This window comes from Prionailurus viverrinus, chromosome D1 (genome assembly GCF_022837055.1).
Source record: "Prionailurus viverrinus isolate Anna chromosome D1, UM_Priviv_1.0, whole genome shotgun sequence".
Classification (NCBI taxonomy): Eukaryota; Metazoa; Chordata; class Mammalia; order Carnivora; family Felidae; genus Prionailurus; species Prionailurus viverrinus.
The window spans coordinates 87969482-87987721 of record NC_062570.1 but is presented as its reverse complement, the minus strand read 5'-3'; the positions used below and the strand labels follow the sequence as shown (position 1 = coordinate 87987721).

Genomic DNA, 18240 nt, shown 5'->3' with positions numbered 1-18240 from the left:
ACAGCCAAGGTTCACTGTATGTTTTCTATGTGCTTTATCTGCATTAACTCATTTAATTCTTACAACAGCTCTGTAAGGCAGGTGTCATTCGTATCCCCATTTTATAGATGAGAACACTTAAGAATGGCTTCTCTCATGGGAGCTACTTCACTGTGCACTTTTGAGGGGAGCCATCACCTGTTTTTCCTCATCTTCCTAGCGGAGCTGGTGCTGCAGGCAGCGAGGAGACAGTAGATCAGTTTTGAAAGTCCACACCATCCCATGACAAAACAGGCGCTCCCACTGCCCACACAGATCTGCTCTTTCTCCTTTTGGGTCTGTCTTGAAAAAGCCAGACAGGATCCAAAAAAATCCCCCTTTCTCCTTCTCTGCCCCTAAAACACAACTTCTTGCCATAGCTAAGACTTCCTGAGCCCATGAGGAACAGTGGCCATTGGCTTTTCACCTCTCTCATCTTTCTCTTTATGGAGGGCCTACCGAAGAAGAGAAGATTGAGACTAGAGGGACCGGTGATGTGGAGGGTGACACTGGTGTTGCTCCTTAAAAGGCCCAATTACCAATGTTCCTCAAGTAGCAGATACTGCAATGGCCTCAGCACCCATCCACTCCTCTCCCCATGTCTCAGCCAAATGGTCTGGGGGAGGGGAGGACTAGCTTACCCCAGGTCTTATGGTAAGGTCTGACTGAGTTAAATCAATCAGCGTTAAGTCTCCCATCGATACGGGGGTGGGCACTTGACCTTCAGAGGCTCAGTTATAGTAAAACCCACTTTGTTTCATGGCTGGAAAAAAGAAATTCTCTCTTTCAATGGTCAACAGAGTATATAGCTATGGGGTCAAGGCTGCTGTAGCCACTTTCTAGTAGAGCCAACCTATGGATGAATCCAACACATAAGGAGGACAGCGCAGCATAATGTGAAGAAATACAACTGGAGCCCCAGTCAGACCAAGCCTGGATTTATTGTACTCAGTACATTCCTTTCATGATTTAAGACCATTTGATTCAAGTCGGGTTTTCTGTCATTTTAGCCAAAGCATCCTAACTGATAACCACTATTTACACTGAACTTCAAACAGTAACATACATTCATCTACACTTTTGATAAGCCAGTTGAATCAAATGTTTATATGACTCAGAGTTATAAATCTGCCCCATATTTTCAAGTCTCAGCTCGGGAGTCACCACTTGGGGTTGACACAATTGTTTGTTCATTTGCTCAACAAATAGAGGCACTGCATTTACTATGTGCTTGTTCCTTTTCTGAGTGCTGAGGTTTCCAGGATGAATAAAACATGATTCCTGTCCTTGAGGAGTCAAATGGGGGAAACAACACAAGTAAATCGACAGACGGAAGACAAGGAATAAGGGCTTTGATGAAGGTGAGTCCCAGGTGCTTCTGGAACACAGAGGACAGAAACCTAAGTCAGACCCATAGGTATGGGGTCAAGGAAAAGATTTTGGGGGAGAAAATGTTCTAAGTTCTGCAAGCATTGCCCGAATCACTGGTTCTCAATCCTTAGTGGGTCTGCCCCGAGGGTAAAATTTTTTGGAAACATTTTTGGTTGTCACAACTGGGAGGTGCTATGGTAACTAGTGGGTAGAGACCAGCGATGCTGTTAAACATCCCACAATGCACAGGACAGCCCTCCAGACAAAGAGTTACCCAGTGCCCAAATTCAGTAGGGCTGAGACTGTGAAACTTTGGCTGCATGAAGTAGGTGGGAAGAGATGTTTTGAGCAGAGAAATAATCACAGGCAAAGACACAGAGAAGTGAGTCCACATGACAAATGTGGGAAGGGTGTAGAGGGCCCGGAGCTAAGGGTGGATTAGGGAGTGGAGAGCATCAGATAGAAGGGCATGCTCAGGGCCAGCCAGAGCAGATGAGTCCCGAGCCAGAAGCTGAGGGTCTAACCTTACCCTTAGAGCTGTGGGAAACTACTAAAGAACTTGAAATAAGGGTGTGTGTTTGGGGCACCCAGGTGGCTCAGTCAGTTAAGCGTCCGACTTTGGCTCAGGCCACGATCTCGAGGTTTGTGGGTTCAAGCCCCACGTCGGGCTCTGTGCTGACAGCTCGGAGCCTGGAGCCTGCTTCAGATTCTGTGTCTCCCTCTCTCTCTCTGCCCCTCCCATGCTTATCCTCTGTCTCTGTCTCTCTCTCAAAAAAATAAACACTAAGAAAAACTTAAAAACAAGTAAGAGCATGTGTTTTAGAAGGACTCTTCTGCCAGCTATTTGGTGGCTTCTGCAGTGGTTGGGTACTGCTGTCTGGGTCTGGATCTGCAGAAGCCGTGGCACAGACAGAAACGGACCTCTTCCCACCCAAAGGCACGGCCACAGCCCTATTGCACGTGCTTCCACCTGTCTGCTCTGCTAGTGTGTAAAAGCACCTGGGGCAAAGGCTCGAGTTAATCCATCTTTCTCTTCTCCAGAGACCCCCACATGGGGAGTATGGTGGAATCACCTGCGGGGCTTACATGCTAATGCCAGCAGAGAAAGTAGAAATCAGAGAACGTTAAAAAAAAAAATCAGGGGCACCTGGGTGGCTCAGTCGGTTGAGCGTCCGACTTCAGCTCAGGTCACGATCTCCCGGCCCGTGAGTTCAAGCCCCGCGTGGGGCTCTGGGCTGATGGCTCAGAGCCTGGAGCCTGCTTCCGATTCTGTGTCTCCCTCTTTCTCTGCCCCTCCCCCGTTCATGCTCTGTGTCTCTCTGTCTCAAAAATAAATAAATGTTAAAAAAAAAATTTAAAAAAATCAAAAAAAGTAAAACCTTTGAAAGGCCCTTTAATTGTCCACGTGGTACAGCACACATGGCTTGTGTATACAATAGTATAGAGTTATGTGTGAAAAGAAATACATAATCTCTAATGTACAAACAGAATATATGCAAAAGCTAATTCGGGGGCAGTATTTAAATTTTCCCCTTTGTCTTTCAGGGTCTACATTGTTGAATTCACAACATGCTGCATTCACAACATGGAGTCTGCATTGGGCTCCATGCTGAGTGTGGAGCCTGCTTAAGATTCTCTCTCTCTCTCTCTCTCTCTCTCTCTCTCTCTCTCTCTCTCAATCTCTCCCTCTGCCCCTCTTCCCTGCCCACGCTCTCTCGTGCTCTCTCTCTCTCAAATTAAAAAAAAAGAAATAGAAAATCAGTCTCCCTGATGTTCAATGCACATATGATGCAATGGTTGACACAGCACTTGGCAAACGTTTGCTAGAAGAACTGAACAGGATTCTCATTAGTCTGCTGGTCTCCAGCTCCTGGAAGGATTTGGGAGCACAGGTGAGCTGAGGAGCACACAGCACTGGGAGGACCTGGGGTGGAGTGGTTGGTGTCCTATGCTGCTAGGACAGTAGGACTTTTCCTCCAGCTGCTGGGCCAGCCCTCAGCTGTCAACTCAGAACTGCCTTTGCTCTCCCTGGGTATCGGCGGGAATCAGCAAGGCCAATTCTCTCATTAGGAATTATCTTTGGCTAAAGAGAGCTGCCTCACCCACGGACACCCAATGGCTGGTCAGTGCCAGAGTACAAGAGCCCAGATGCTTCATCCGCACTTGGAACAACTCTGCGGGGCCGTGTGAGGTTACCTGAGGCCTCGTAGCATCTGTACCACAGCCCGACTTTTAACTCTGCTTAATCCTGCTTCTTTCCCTTTCCTTACGGGTGTCCATACCTAGAGCACACTGGGGACCCTGGCCTGCCATAAGAGACTATGAGGTCTCAGAGTCCAGGAGCAGCGGGATGGGCAGGTGGGCATCAGGAGCAGCAGCAGTAGTGTTCGGAGCTCAGGGAATCAGAGACAATGAGCAAGCAGATGGCACCTGCGTGCTTACAACAGAGAGAAAGTTGCCTGTCTCCTGCCCAGTGGGAAACTGCCTGCATGGTAGGGAAGTCCTGGGCCTGGAGGGGGGCCTGGCTCCAAGTGAGGTCACAGGGCCATCCTGAAACCTGGCCCAGTCCTTTCCAAAGCTGCCAAAGAGAATCTACTTCTTGCTCCCCACTTGCAAAGTGGCCTCCATGTTTGTGGGGTTAGCAAGTATCTGGACAGCCACCAGCCCGGTGAGATCTGGACTACAGCAAAACGCCCCCTTCACCACCAAACACCTCCACTACTTTGCCTTGGGCTCAATCAGGGAGACTGATTTTCTTTTTCTATTTTTTTAATTTGAGAGAGAGAGTGAGCATGAGAGAGCGTGGGCAGGGAAGAGGGGCAGAGGGAGAGATTGAGAGAGAGAGAGAGAGAAAATCTTAAGCCCGTTCCACACTCAGCATGGAGCCCAATGCAGGCCTCTATCCCACAACCCTGGGATGGTGACCTGAGCCAAAATCAAGAGTCAGATGCGCAACCAATTGAGCTGCCTAAGCACCCTCTGGGGGACTGGTTTCTTATTATCCTTAGGATCAAAAGCCCCCCGATAAAATATAATATGGCATAAATTAACTTGAGACAATGTATCAAGCCAGGCTTATTAACAGCTTAAGCTAGCTGGCAGAGGTAGGAGAAAGAGATTAAAGGCTGATTTGGGAGGACACAGGTAAGACAGTCCCAGCTTGGATGCGGAGAGGGTGATGGCGGTGAGGGTGGGGTCGACACGAGAGCACCCAGTTCAGAGCATAACAAACAAAATGCTCAAATCCACCCATTTGCCTCCCGATGAAACCAAGAGTTGGCCACCCCTTAACTGGGAACACCAAGCAGCACTAGTCTCCTTGGTTTCTGACCATCATCCCAAAGCCATAAGATGCTGGCGATGTGCTGGGGAGTGAGGAGGAGAGGCTTCCGTTAATAATATAGGATTGACAAATTTCCCTAGAAGGCCTCAGACTTGCTACGAACTGTTACAGGCAGTCGGGGCTTTCCAGATCATATTTCATTCCTCTGCAGATGGAACCCATCAAAACAACCGCTCTGATTCTTTGGCCTCCTTTCTTTCTAGTAACCACCGTTCACCTGACACAAAGGGAGCTGGTTGCCCTGTGAGCTGAGAGACGCCAGCAAATAAAAGCCCTATTACACACGACACAGCACACCCACGCCTTCAGCCAGAGGCTGGGGACTAAGCTCTGAGTGATGCTTTCATCTTCCCCTTGGCCAAACGTGCCTCCACTAGTCTCCCCACCGCTCCCCAAATATTGCTCTGGCTGGTAATTCTCATCGCATCTCTCACTTGTGGGGATGGCGGCCAGCATTCCACAACCTCCTTGCCGCGGGTGCTCCTCCAGTGCCAGGCCGACAGGCCCATGCTCGCTTGGGGCCCTCTCCGCGGCGGTGGCTATGCAGGACATGGGGTTCTGTCAGTGAGGTGCACTGATGTGCAGGCTGGGCCGAGGAAATGAGCCAGAGCCCGTCTTTCTGCTCCCTGGTTGTCCCAGGGCAGACCACCTCCCCACCGTCCTGCTGGGGGCAGAGGCAGCCGGCCCTGGTCAGGGCCAGCCCTGGGGTTCTGTTCTCAGTCTCTTCCAGAACACACTGCCAGCCCTCCAAAGGTTTTGTGAGTGCCTAACTCCGCACAGTCATTTTTGGCCTATTCCAATGGCTGGATGTTTTCTGTTTTCTGCAGCAGAATCTTGCCTGATATTGTACCTCTTATTATAGATTTACATGTACTTCTCGATTGCAAAGCCATCTGGCTGTCACTAACATTTCCACACATTTCCTTGGAGAACACCCCTGGAATGACTGGTGGCTATGTCCTGACAGCAGAACCTTCAACACCACCTCTTCTGAGAGGCATCAGTGGACCAGTCATCCTCAACATAAAACCCTTCAGCCACATTTTAGGGTTTACCATGAAGGCTCTCTGAGGACCACCAGGGTGTGGAGCTTGGGCAAGGTGCTGGAGAGAAACCTGAGGAGAAGGAGCCTGTAAAGGTCTCTGCTTCTGAGAGGTGGCCATTCATTTTCAATTTTTTTTTTCAACGTTTATTTATTTTTGGGACAGAGAGAGACAGAGCATGAACGGGGGAGGGGCAGAGAGAGAGGGAGACACAGAATCGGAAACAGGCTCCAGGCTCTGAGCCATCAGCCCAGAGCCCGACGCGGGGCTCGAACTCACGGGCCGCGAGATCGTGACCTGGCTGAAGTCGGACGCTTAACTGACTGCGCCACCCAGGCGCCCCTCATTTTCAAAGTTATAGTTCAAACGTTCTGTTCCAGAGTCTCCCTCATTGCCAAGGCACATGTATACCTGACCCCATTTCTGTCACATTTTTTAAAACTCCAAACACAAATCAAGGTTGAGGATGTGTATTTTTATGTCAGGGGGAACAATATGATTATTCCTTGTCCTTTGGAAGCAAAGGTTGATTCCTCAACCACATAAAGGGATTACTAATTTGGCTGGCATAGGGAAGATCACTTGGGTCTTTATTCTACCTCATCATTCACATTTGGGGCATTTTCTTTTCCCTCCTCATCACCTCGTTATTTTCTCCATGACTTGCATTCAGAAAATAACATTTAGAAAAATACTTTGAAACAGACGCATTTTTGCTTTTAAATATTAAGGTGACTTCTTTTTCTACCTGCTTTATGCACTGGGAGGAATTCATTTCAATGCCAAAGTTAGTTTAAAGATATGGTCTGGCCTTTGAGCAGTGATCAGTGTGGGGCATCTTTCTAAAATTATGCATTTTGTTTAATGGGGTTTAGAAAATTACTCCTAGAAAATTACTACCCAAGTGAGCCACAGTGACTGCCAGGAGTGTGTTGCATCCCTTAGCTGTTAGGGGGGACAAAGAGGTTAAGAATTGTTGCTGCAAAACATAGAGATTCCCAAAGCCCTTGGAGCTGATTGTCTCTTGCGCAGGCCCCAACACATCCTGCTCTATGGAAACATTTTGAAACAATCCAGGCTGCCATCAGTCCCGGGGCTCAGATTTGCCTGTGTTGCGAGTGTGTGTGTTTGCTTATTTATTTATTTACTAATTTATTTTTATACCCAGGCTTTCTTGTTGGGATTCTAACGTAGTCAGCTTTGGAGAAATTAAATCAATCTCCCACTGCTTCTGTTTCTATCATGTCAAGGAGCCAGTCCCCCTGGTGTTCCCTAATCTGGCAGAAATGACTGGAAATCTTGGCCTGGCTTCAAGATCCCCAGACCCAGTAGGAAGAAGGACATGCTTCCAACTGAATGACCTGTTCACTGCGGGGCTAATGGGTTCTTTTGTCAGGAGTGCCCTGGCAGTTTTGGAAAATCAAGTTGAGAAAAGCTATGACTGTCTTCTTTTCCTACTTTATCAGCCAGGCTATTGTTTGCTGGTATGAGTTATCCACGCAAGGATTCTTATGAAACCTGACATCTAGCCTCTTGGTGAGATCAGAGACACAGGATACGTATTACGTCATGTGAAGGCAGATAGATAGTGTGGTGGGTTTATATGGAAGTCCTACTGCACAGCGCTTAAGAGGATGGGCTCTGGGAGTTGGGGAGACAAATGATGCAACTGTTCTGTGCCGGGGTTTCCTCATCTGTACAATGGGTGCAGGGAGGGTTCCTACCTCACTGGCGTCTGTACAAATTCAATTAGATAATTCACATAAAAAGACTAGAATAGAGGCTGGTCTATTGTGCGCAGTCAATAAATGAGAGGTGCTTTTCGTGTGATCAGAGCAAAAGGCACAGGAGGAGAAACAGGAAGCAAACTGCATTCTTACAGACAACAGTCTAAATTCTTAAAATTGGTCCCTTGGTGATCGTTTTGTCTTAAGGAAACTTATCTTTGCTTATGCTTTTGAGATGATATGCAATTCTCAAGACATGTATATTTAAGAAAAATCGATGAGAATGAAGAGGGCTTCCCTGAAAGCAATCTATAATTGGAATATTTATACAAGTGTGAGGGGTGAGCAACCTCTTTTTAAATATCATCTCCTTCCTTCTGTTGTTGTAAGTCATGTACTAACGTGGCGGTCTAAAAGTACGAAGTCAGCACGGCAAGTCATGGCATATAGCAGTTAAACAACAACAACAACTGCACTGTCCTCTTTTCAAGACTAGTAGGCAAATCTCTGCCCTATTTCCCCAAACTGTAAAAATGTCTGTGCCTAGACTCTCACAAGATGCCTATTTATTTCCAATCTTGAAATATGTTTAAGAATCCTATCATACCTCAGGAATGCCTGAGCAAAAGGAGTCCCTGAAACTATAAGCATGTAGGAAAGATATTCACCGTTCGTAGGGAGAGATTAGCTGGAAAACTCAAATACCTGATTTTTAACCACTGGCTGATTATCAAATTGTTGGCCGAGTTTGGAATAAAAAATATTTTTATGAGGAGAAAAATCATTGTTGGAAAATTTCACCTGGAGGAAAAGAAAAGATTTGCCCAAAGCATCTGGAATTTTATAAAATTAACTATGAATTTGTTTATACAAAAAAGAAAAACAGAAATAAAAGATTATTACCACTAACACAAATGTCAAGTTTGAATGTAAGGTAACCAGAAATTCAAATTAGGCAGAATATTTGTTTTTAATGGAATCACTAAAATCCCACTTACAGATTTTGTGGCACCTAAATCCCACCTAAAGATTTAGTGGCAAACAATGGCCAATCCTGAGGGGGGAAAATCTTTTGGTATTCAAATAAGCATGGTATATTTAAGAAATCGAGTGTCATTTGCAAATCACAATCTCACAGATGATAACAAAACTGTATCCAGACATTTTTGAATCATAACTCTTGATACAAAAAAAAACTTATTTGTAATTAGAGAAATATTTTAGGAGAATGGGAAAGAAACCTTTTTCATAAAACCTAAGAGTAGATTTAAGGCCATCTGAAATCCTGGGGTAGGGTGAAGCATTCCTGAATGCCTCCACCAGAGTCGCATTCATGTATGCTCAGGGGTACAACTACGTTAACAGGATGTGAGCGACTGGATGTGAGGCACCACACTGTAACTCTCATCTGGGAAGTTCGATGGGGTTAGAACAATTTTTTCAGTTTGGAGACATCACTGAACATAAGCATGGGCTTCATCATATGAAATCACCAAATCACTCCGTTGGACATCTCATGGTTTCTATGGCATATTGAGGAGTTATGAAATCAGGAACCAATCCAACTTCTCAACACTGCTATGGATTAAAAGAAGCCTGTGTTCAAATGAATTCTAACTCACAGCCGTGGTTCCTACTGAGTTTTAAGGACAGAGGGGAAAAAATTAAGAACATTTAGAAACACTACTGACTTAAGATCAATATTGTACTATTCATAAAATGGTTGGATTCAGAAATCAGAATCCTTTTAGCCGTAATTTGTTACTCTGACACATTCCAAGTAGTCCTACTTGCAAAAGAGGTAGTAACGAATAATGAAAGAGAAAACATTTTAGTGCACTTTTAAATTCCACAAATATATAGTGAAGTGAAACATTTTGGGGTGTTCTATCTCCGCTGCTCTTATGGGAAAGCAAAGCCTATAATCACCTTGGCCCAGCAGACACTTACATCGTATCCGCTGTTACGGATTCCACGCCGGGGTCGCTCCCGAGTCACCAGAAGGTCCATCTCCGTTTCCCCAGGACTCGGGCTATTCAGAGACTGCCGGCTTCGGTAGACAGAGTTCTTCATCTGTTGCCTGAAGAAAATCCAACAACTATTATGATGCAGCAAATGCCCTGACAGATGGAATTCTCCACTGATCCAAACTACAGGCAACCAATGAAGGGTTTGGATTTGCCTTGCAGATCTCAGAATTCATGCTATTTGCTCTCCGACCATCAGAGGCCATAGGAATAGTGGAATAAAAGATTGTTTCTGTTTTTGTTTCTGTTTTCCCAGATGCTATAAGCATTTGGCTGAATTGTAAATACTCTTCTAATGGAAACTCGGTAACTATAATCAATTGCAACACTACAACCTCATCTAAAATGCTGCCGATGGCAAGGCCGGGGACTCTCCCTTGACCTGACCCTCCAGGACAGCAAATGCTGGAGAACAAACTTGCTTTTGTTGACTGTTGACTCAGCTAGCCTGCTGTTCTTTTTAATCTTTCTGATTTCACAGGCAGGATTTCATGATGTGTTAATAAATCCTGTGGATAATGGGCCACTTAATACTGTAAATACTGATAGATTTTCTTTTCTACCTTTCCCCCAGTGGATTCCTTTCTGGTCTGAGGAGCCGTAAACCAAGAGGCAGTTTGGAGCTTATCCATCCATCCATCCATCCATCCATCCATCCATCCAATATTTACCAAATGCCTACCATGTGCTAGGCACTGTGGAAAATGATAAAGATCCACGGTGAGCAAGACAGACATGGCCCTGCTCTCCTGGAGCTTACATTCTAATGAGGGAGACAGACAATTCACAATATTTCAGAGGGTGGTAAGTGCTATTAAGAAAAATAATATGCAGGTGCCTGGGTGGCTCAATTATTTAAGTGTCCAACTTTTGGTTTCAGCTCAAGTCATGATCTTGTGGTTTGTGAGTTCGAGCCCTGCATTGGGCTCTGCACTAATTACATAGCCTGCTTGGGATTCTCTCTCTCCCTCTCTCTCTCTGCCCCTCCCCCCATTCGTGCTCTCTCTCTTTCTTTCTCTCAAAATAAATAAACTTAAGAAAAGCAAATAAAAAAAGAAAAAGATGATGTGACAGAGGATGGCTAAAACGGGGGCAACTTTAGATAGGATAGAGAGGGGGACAGTTCACCTGAGACCTAAATAGAGCCAGCCACATGCCAATCCTACGCAGAACATTCCAGGCCCAGGGCATAGCATGTTGAGAGGCTCCCCTCAGCTCCCTCAGGAAATGCATACATTTGTCACCATTGTCTGCTTACACTTGCCATTTGAGGCATCTTTTTGAAGAGGAAGGAACAGGAACACCGTGAGGGTTGTGGCTGCGCTTTTCTTCCTGAAGAGGCAACTCTTACAAGTGGGGAGTGAGGCCCGATGGGGGTAGGCGGTTTCACATGACACTGCTGAGTGACAAAGGTGGCTACTGCCCTGTCATCCAACAATCGGTTTCTCCCTGTGAATAACTGGCACTTCAGAGCATCTATTTTCAGGGACTTCCCCAAACACCACCTATTTTATGTCTCCGTTCCAAGATTCTATCCATTCATGGGTTAAAGGTGAAGAGGTCACATTCTTTATTCCCAGTGACTATGCGGGGAGCCAGAAACCTGGCAGGTATACATATATGTACCTCTTCATGATCACACACCCAGTTAGTGATGGCATGAGAGTCACATGCTATTATTAGTCTAGAATAGCCCTTAGAATTCCCAAGGTGAAACACTACCCTTGCAATTGGCCTAGAGGATAAAATAGACATTATTAGGCCTGCTCCCTCACTATGAGGAGCTTACATGTGTTTAGAGAGTCTCTGATCTCTGCTTGCCTGATACCCATGTTAACCTTCTTTTGGTGACAGCACTATGATGTTCTCTGGAGGCTATCCTTCCTGTTGTGGTTAGCCTGTGATTCAGGCTGGACAATCAAGCATCACATCCCCATGGCCACAATGATCGGTTAGAGGGTGGTCATGTGAGTTGGTCTAATGAGACTGAGTCTCAGGGCTTTCACCAGAGCAACCAGGAAAGAGGCATTCTCTTGGCATTGAAGTTTCTAAGAGGACAGGATATAAGCCAAAAATTGCTGGCAGCCAGTTTTCCACTATGAGGCAAGAGCCTGAAGAGGAACCAGCTAAGAGTGATGAGAGGGCAAGCCAAAAAGGGGGGACGTTGTATGGCCCCTTGGATCCGGTCATGCCTGAAGTCTTGACCTTTCACATTCACTGATGAATTCTCTTTGTATTTAACCAGTTGGTGCTGGGTTGCCATCATTTGCAACCAAAAGAATCCTGACTAATATAGGAGCTTAAACCTAATAGTATAAACTGCCCTGTCGTTATCTGCAATTAGAAGTTTCCTTTAGGAATGGAACACGACCTTGTGATACAGAGTGATTCACACTTTAAGGCAGATCCCAAAGAATTCTCATCCTTGACCTAATTACAAATCACTTTTTAAAAAAGCAGGCTTCACAACTGTACTGAGATTGCCAATTAGCCCATTTAGAAAAGATTTACTAATAAGGGTGTGTGTGGGGGGGGGGCAGCAAATACTAGGATTAGCAATTGACATTTAAGTAGGCTGTTTTGGAAGTATTAGAAATACAATAGCGAGACTGTGAGCCCTTTCAAGAACCATGAATGTGGGTGAGTACTTAGACACTGGGGTGCACTCCAGTCTCCTTTTCCATCAAAGACAGTGCTCCATTATGATACCCAGCCTAAAGGCTGCTATTTAACATGGATCTCAATTGAGCAGACCACTAATGTGTGCCTGGTGTGTAAGCAACTACTTAGAAATAAATTAGGCTCTTGGTAGAGGAATTACCTCTCTAATGGAATTCCATTAGGTACATTCATTTCTTGTTTGTATTTTGCTATATTCTTTAAAAGTTAATACATTTTGAAACTTGCAAAGTTTTTTACCTCTGAAAATACTGCTGCACAGATAGTGATAAATTTTATTTGCATTTTTAGAGGTTTTTTGATCCCACAATAAAGTTTAAGAAAGTAGTTCCCAAACTGTGTTCTGTGGAAACCCCGGGTTCCATAAGGATGGAACATAAACCAGCGAGGAGGAGGAGGAGGCCGAGGCCCTGCTTCCATCAGAGCAGCTCTGTCTTTGTAAGTTATTGCCTTAGGTTGGGTATTCCTGGAAGCAGGCTCTGTGAGGATTTGAGTGCAAATGGTTTACTTGGGAAGAGATTCCAGGAAGCACAAGTTGGGAAGTGGGGAAATGAGACAGAGAATTCTCGGGAAGGAGGTTGATAAAGGGTATGATATACAGCAGATTAATATTTTGGGCAGCTAGGGCTCAATCTTCCTGGAGAAGCATGGGGCATAGTTGCATTAAAATGTAGGCTTTATTTTATTTAGATATGGCAAGACCAACAGATCAGGAGGTGACCGCGGTTGAAAAGATAGTTTGTTATACTTACAATTCCAAGGGGATGGTGCATGCCATGGGGCACCACATGGGGAGGCACCAGGATCAGTCACAAGGCAGTAGGAGGTAAAGGCAAGAGACTTTATTGTGGTTTCTTTGGGAAGGCAAGGCAGGGTAAATGGGCCGCAGATTGGATTTCTGGAATAATTTCAGCAGCCCCCTGGGACATAGGGGCTGTTCCTGGTTGTGAGGTACCCTGTCCTCAGGTGGTCAGGGCAGGGGGATTGGAGCCCAGAGTGTGACAGCCCTTGGTGAAGGAGGAGGTTGGGGCATGGACTCTGGCTTGTTTGGTTCACATATAAAAGGGGCACCTGCAGGCCAGCCCTTGACAATCTCTAGGAATTGGCTAGACAGCCCTGGGAGGGGCAGTTTCTCTAAGAGTTGGCAAGATCCCAGAAGTCAAACGGTCAAATACAAAAGCTACAAAATGTGGTTATTACAACGGTGTGGCTTACGCCTCAGAGTTCTCCTGCTGGGGTGTTTACCCATGGGCTCCCATCTGTCATTGACTGAAACTGCTCCAGAGCGCATCGGCTACGTGGCACTTCTGGCGGGGGCTGCTGAGAAAAAGCCCTCAAATCAGAGTCATAGATGCTCACAGGAAGGAGGATGCTGCTGGATGTAGGATGTACCAGAGCAGTGGGGGCCATGGGAATCTGTAGCGGGGGGGGGGGGGGGGGGGGAACTCTGCCAGCATCTGCCTCAGTTACATTACGTTCTTTGTGCCTCCGGGTAAGAGTTTATAACATAAAAATGGGGGTGTTCTTCTGACTTTAAAGAAAAAGCTGTGAGGACTCTTTTAAAAGAGGTGGGGATGAGTCAACGTTTGGAATCTAAACGCTGTCTCTGATTTGATGTAATTTAGGTCTCGGGGTAAAATCCTGGTCACCCCTGGACCGGACAATGATTCCCTCACGTGTGCCTTGCAGTGGTGACGTCACTGAGGGCAGAACCTCTGCGGAGCTGAACTGAGAGCACCAATGAACAGGTAACTCCAACCTGTGACAACAGACACCACACACGAGGAGCAGCCTCTCGAGTCAACGACAGAGTGTGACAAGAATACCACCTCAGGGGGGTGCCTGCGTGGCTCCGTTGGTTAAGTGTCCGACGCTTGATTTCAGCTCAGGTCGTGATCTCATGGTTCCCAAGATCAAGCCCCTGTGTGGGGCTCTGCGCTGACAGCGCGGAGCCTGTTTGGGATTCTCTCTCTCTCCCTCTCTCTCTCAAAATAAATAGACTTAAAAAAAAAAAAAGAAGAAGAAAAGAGTAACACCTCAGAGCTTACCAAGTCACTGCCACTCTCTTTGTCTCTGTTAATCCTTCCCTTCCCATTCCCATCCCTTATTTATCTCCTCTCCATTCCTAACCCACCTCACCCAATTTGGGATCTTCCATATTTCCCCTTCATAATGTTAAAAAAAATTTTTAAACATTATTTTGAGAGTCGTTCAATCCCTTCTTCAACAGACATTTATGGAGAATGGAATACACGCTGACAGCATCAGCAGGCCATCGAAGGGCCTTGAGAATCTGGCCTGAGCTTTTGCTGAGCAGTGAGGATGCAGGTTTATGGCAATGAGGTTGTGTCCACTCTCCTTATAAAAAGCTTCAACTGAAATATTTTATGTATTTCCCAAATAACTTCCAAGCTAAGTTCCTTGTATTTGCACATGACTCTTGATTCTTTTCCCAAGTGGCAGCAGAAAACCCGGGAAAAGCAACTCTCTGCCCCGGTCTGTAGAAGACCCCTGACTAAAAAGTCCTCAAGTGCAGCTTACAAGCTGAAGAAGCCACCAGCCTTCCTATAAAATCCATACCCTTCTTCCCTCCTTTCTACAGTTATCAACACGGTGACACATACATGTTGTATCACAATACACGTGAGCCCCATCAAAGTGTGATTTTTACATCAACAGCTGATCAGACCCACCAAGTCTAATTAGAAGCATGGTAAATGAATTCTTTCTTTCCTTCACTATAAATAAATGATATCAATTCTGCTAATAAAATTGGGCCCCTCCTCCCACCTTGATCTTGTGATCCCATCTGAGCCTGTCACATAGTCACGTGTGCTTTTAACAAATACCCACTCAGGGTGGGAGCTGTCGTGTCTCACCCGGTTTGTGGAGGGTGGATCTGCCAAGGTTGTGTATGGCATGGATTGGAGAGCTGGCATGCCCAAAGCCAAGGGGCTGTTGCCAAGGAGAATGTATATTTGAAAGGGATGGTCTCAAACCATGAAAATGCTTCCGAGGAGGTGCTTTAGGATGGGGAGGAAAGAAGAAAGATGTTTAGCTTTGCTAAACCAGTAGGTGAGGTCGCTCACTCTCTGCTTAGTGAGCAACAAAGCTTGGGAAGATGTCAATCCAACCGCTGGGCCTCACCCTCCCTCTGAGGCCAGGTCCCCCTTTTAGGCTGTTATATCACCTCACGTTGCAAACACCCTCTGCACTTATGAGTAACAAACTTCTGGGGGTAGCTATCTTTTTGTCCCATCAGACCTTAAGTTCCACAAAAGCAATGACTGGGCTGTCTTGTCTACCATAAAATGCTAAATGAGTGGAACGAACGAATGAATGAATGAATGAATGAATGAATGAGAAAAAGCCTACATGGCCACGAGAGTATTCAGCAGCTTGCAGGGTGCCCAGTACAGAGTAGGTAATGATAAATGTCAAATAAATGAACAAATCTATGAATTAAAGAGATGAACTCAGCACAGAGCTCTGAGTAGGTATGTGGTATTTACTGATGCTGAATGAAAAGGTGGGGAATAAAATTTGCTTTTCTTACACAAGAGCCAATAATTAATTGAAAACTACAATGTCCTTTGATCTGGAAGTTGCATAACCAGGAGTGTGATAATTGTATCTTTACCCATCTCTGAAACAGCTACTGGTTTGGAAATATTATTAAGCTAAAGGACAATTACGGTTGTTTGCCCAAGTATTTTTTTTTTTTAATGGCTTCAATTTTATTCTTTTCTAAACTCATTATGGAGTACTGGCTTGCACAGACTAGCATGGTCCAGATCAGCAGCCAGCAATGATCACAGTCCTAAGGACAGATCAAGAGACCAGAGCTGTATTACCCAAGGCACCCTCTGCCCTCATCCCACTAACGGTCCTGGGACCATCAGAGAAGCCCTTAGACACTGCACCTGTTTTTAGACTCAGCGAATGGAGCACACAGTTCTGGGTCTGGATCCAAAACGTGCTCGATTTCCTTTGGGGTTTTCTCATACATCTTTTTTCTTTCTGTCTGAGCCTTGTTTGTCTCCACCGGTGGAAAGTCGTAATATCCCTTCCTCTTGGCTTTGAGGCGTAGCTTGTTCCGATAGTGCTCGATGTCTGACTTCTGCTTCAGGGCTTTGTTTACCTGGGGAGAGAGAGTATGTCTCAGGCCCACAGCTGACCAGGCATGGCCAACAGGTGGGAGGTTTTCACCAGGTCACAACTCCTGCAAAAGCTGTCCTAGGTTTCACCTCAGGTCCTTGAGCCAGCTAGACCCACCTGTGTCCCATTCCAAGACCAGCCCCCAACAGTGGGCCACAAACAGTGTGGAGCCCAACAGTCACCTAAGTCACTTGGACCTTCCATCGGGGCTTCTTCTCCCTAGTCTACCCAAACCCCCTCAGGTCTTTGTGGTGTAAGGCTGATCCCACCTAAACTCCTTTGGTTCTCCTGTGTGGGAGCTTCTGAGTTGGTGCTCTACTTCTAGCTCCAGCCCTGAGGAACCCAATGACCTCCCCTAGTCATTTAGCTGGTGCCCAGATGGATACCATAGTCAGTTCCTGAAGAGGCTGAGTTAGGATGAACTTAGGGAGAAGGGAGAGCAGACATGCTGTTCCCAAGGTCCTTCCACTCTACCAACCTGCATGTGAGAGCTTATTTTTGTCAATCTGTATCTTTCTTGAGAGATAGGTAGTTCTGAAGCCTTGTATGGCCACTAATGCCAGCCAATTTCTGCTCTACGGGGCAAAGTCAGTCTGGTCACATCAAGAGGAACATGGCCAACACACCTTCTGACTTGTCAAAGATACCAACAGATGGCTATGTTAAATAAATAACAAATGATGAGGAAGTTACACCCACGAATGAAGCTGAATGATGAAGTCAGCCTGACACCTACTGGATTACATGGAGGACCATCAGTGCTGTTTGTAACCGGACTTGACTATATTAATATAACCATGTATAGTGTTGTTATTATGTTTGCTTTAAAATAATCTTTAAAAGAGTTTTCTGTAATGCATAAAGAGATAATTCATCTAGTGGTAAGATACGTATCAACCTACAGGATGAGGCCGAAGGTTCATCAACACACAGCTCCATTTAGATGTTTTGTTTTTACAGCATACTTTTCCTAACTTTTGCAAAGATCTCCCCAACCTGAGCCCTAATGATATTTTTAGGCTGGTAGCATTTCACAGGTCTTAATTGTTCCCTTATTCTGCCTGCCACCAAGAAAACTAAAAGGGACAAGAAGCTAGTATGACATCCTCTGAGGCAGGAATCCCATTTCTGGAATCTCTCCTTAAGCAACATTCCAAGAGAGCTTCAAAGTCAGGGATGAAAGTTAACATCACCAGTAATCAGTCATGTCAGTATCAAATATTTCCCGATATGATGCTGACAAAAGGGACTATCACCCCCGTGGTTATGCCAAAAATGCATAACTTCAATCCAATCATTAGAAAACACTGGACAAACCCAGACCGAGAGATATTGTACATGATAACTGGCCAGCACTCTTCAAAAGAGTAATGGTCATGAGACAAAGAATGGTCACAAGGAATGACTGAGGAACCGTTCAGACTGGAGGAGACTAAGGACACAACTAAATGCTATGTGGGATCTTGGACTGGATCCTGGGAACAGGAAAGAGACATTAGCTGGAAAACCAGTGAAATTCAAATTAGGTCTTAGATTAGTCAATCACAGAGTACAAATGTTAATTTTCTGGGTTTGATAATTATTCGGTGGTTATGTAAGATGTTCACACTTGGGGTAGGTAAAGAGCCGGTGGGGCTCTCTGTACTATCACTGCAACTCTTAGGTAAATCTGAAATTATGTCAGAATAAAGAGATTTTCAAAGTCAAGCATGAAATTGCTCACATATCATAACTGGAACTAAAACTAAAACCAAAAAAAAAAAAAATACCTGGAAGCTTTGAACAATGGGAGATCACTTTTCCAATCAATGGTATACCTACTTAACTAAGTCATTAACAGTAACCATCCCAAAGACCATAGCAACACCACAAAT

The 18240-nt window shown here is 45.4% G+C and overlaps 1 protein-coding gene across 1 annotated transcript in view; it reads right to left on the bottom strand.

Annotated features, from left to right (window-relative positions):
- The window catches only part of KIAA1549L (KIAA1549 like), a 117056-nt gene that overhangs the window by 32816 nt on the left and 66000 nt on the right, over positions 1 to 18240 (bottom strand). The window contains exons 14-15 of the mRNA XM_047823248.1: positions 16132 to 16349; positions 9453 to 9582 (exon numbers count right to left, since the gene is read on the bottom strand). Coding sequence (XP_047679204.1) covers positions 9453 to 9582; positions 16132 to 16349 — 348 coding nt within the window. The remainder of the gene's footprint in view (positions 1 to 9452; positions 9583 to 16131; positions 16350 to 18240) is intronic.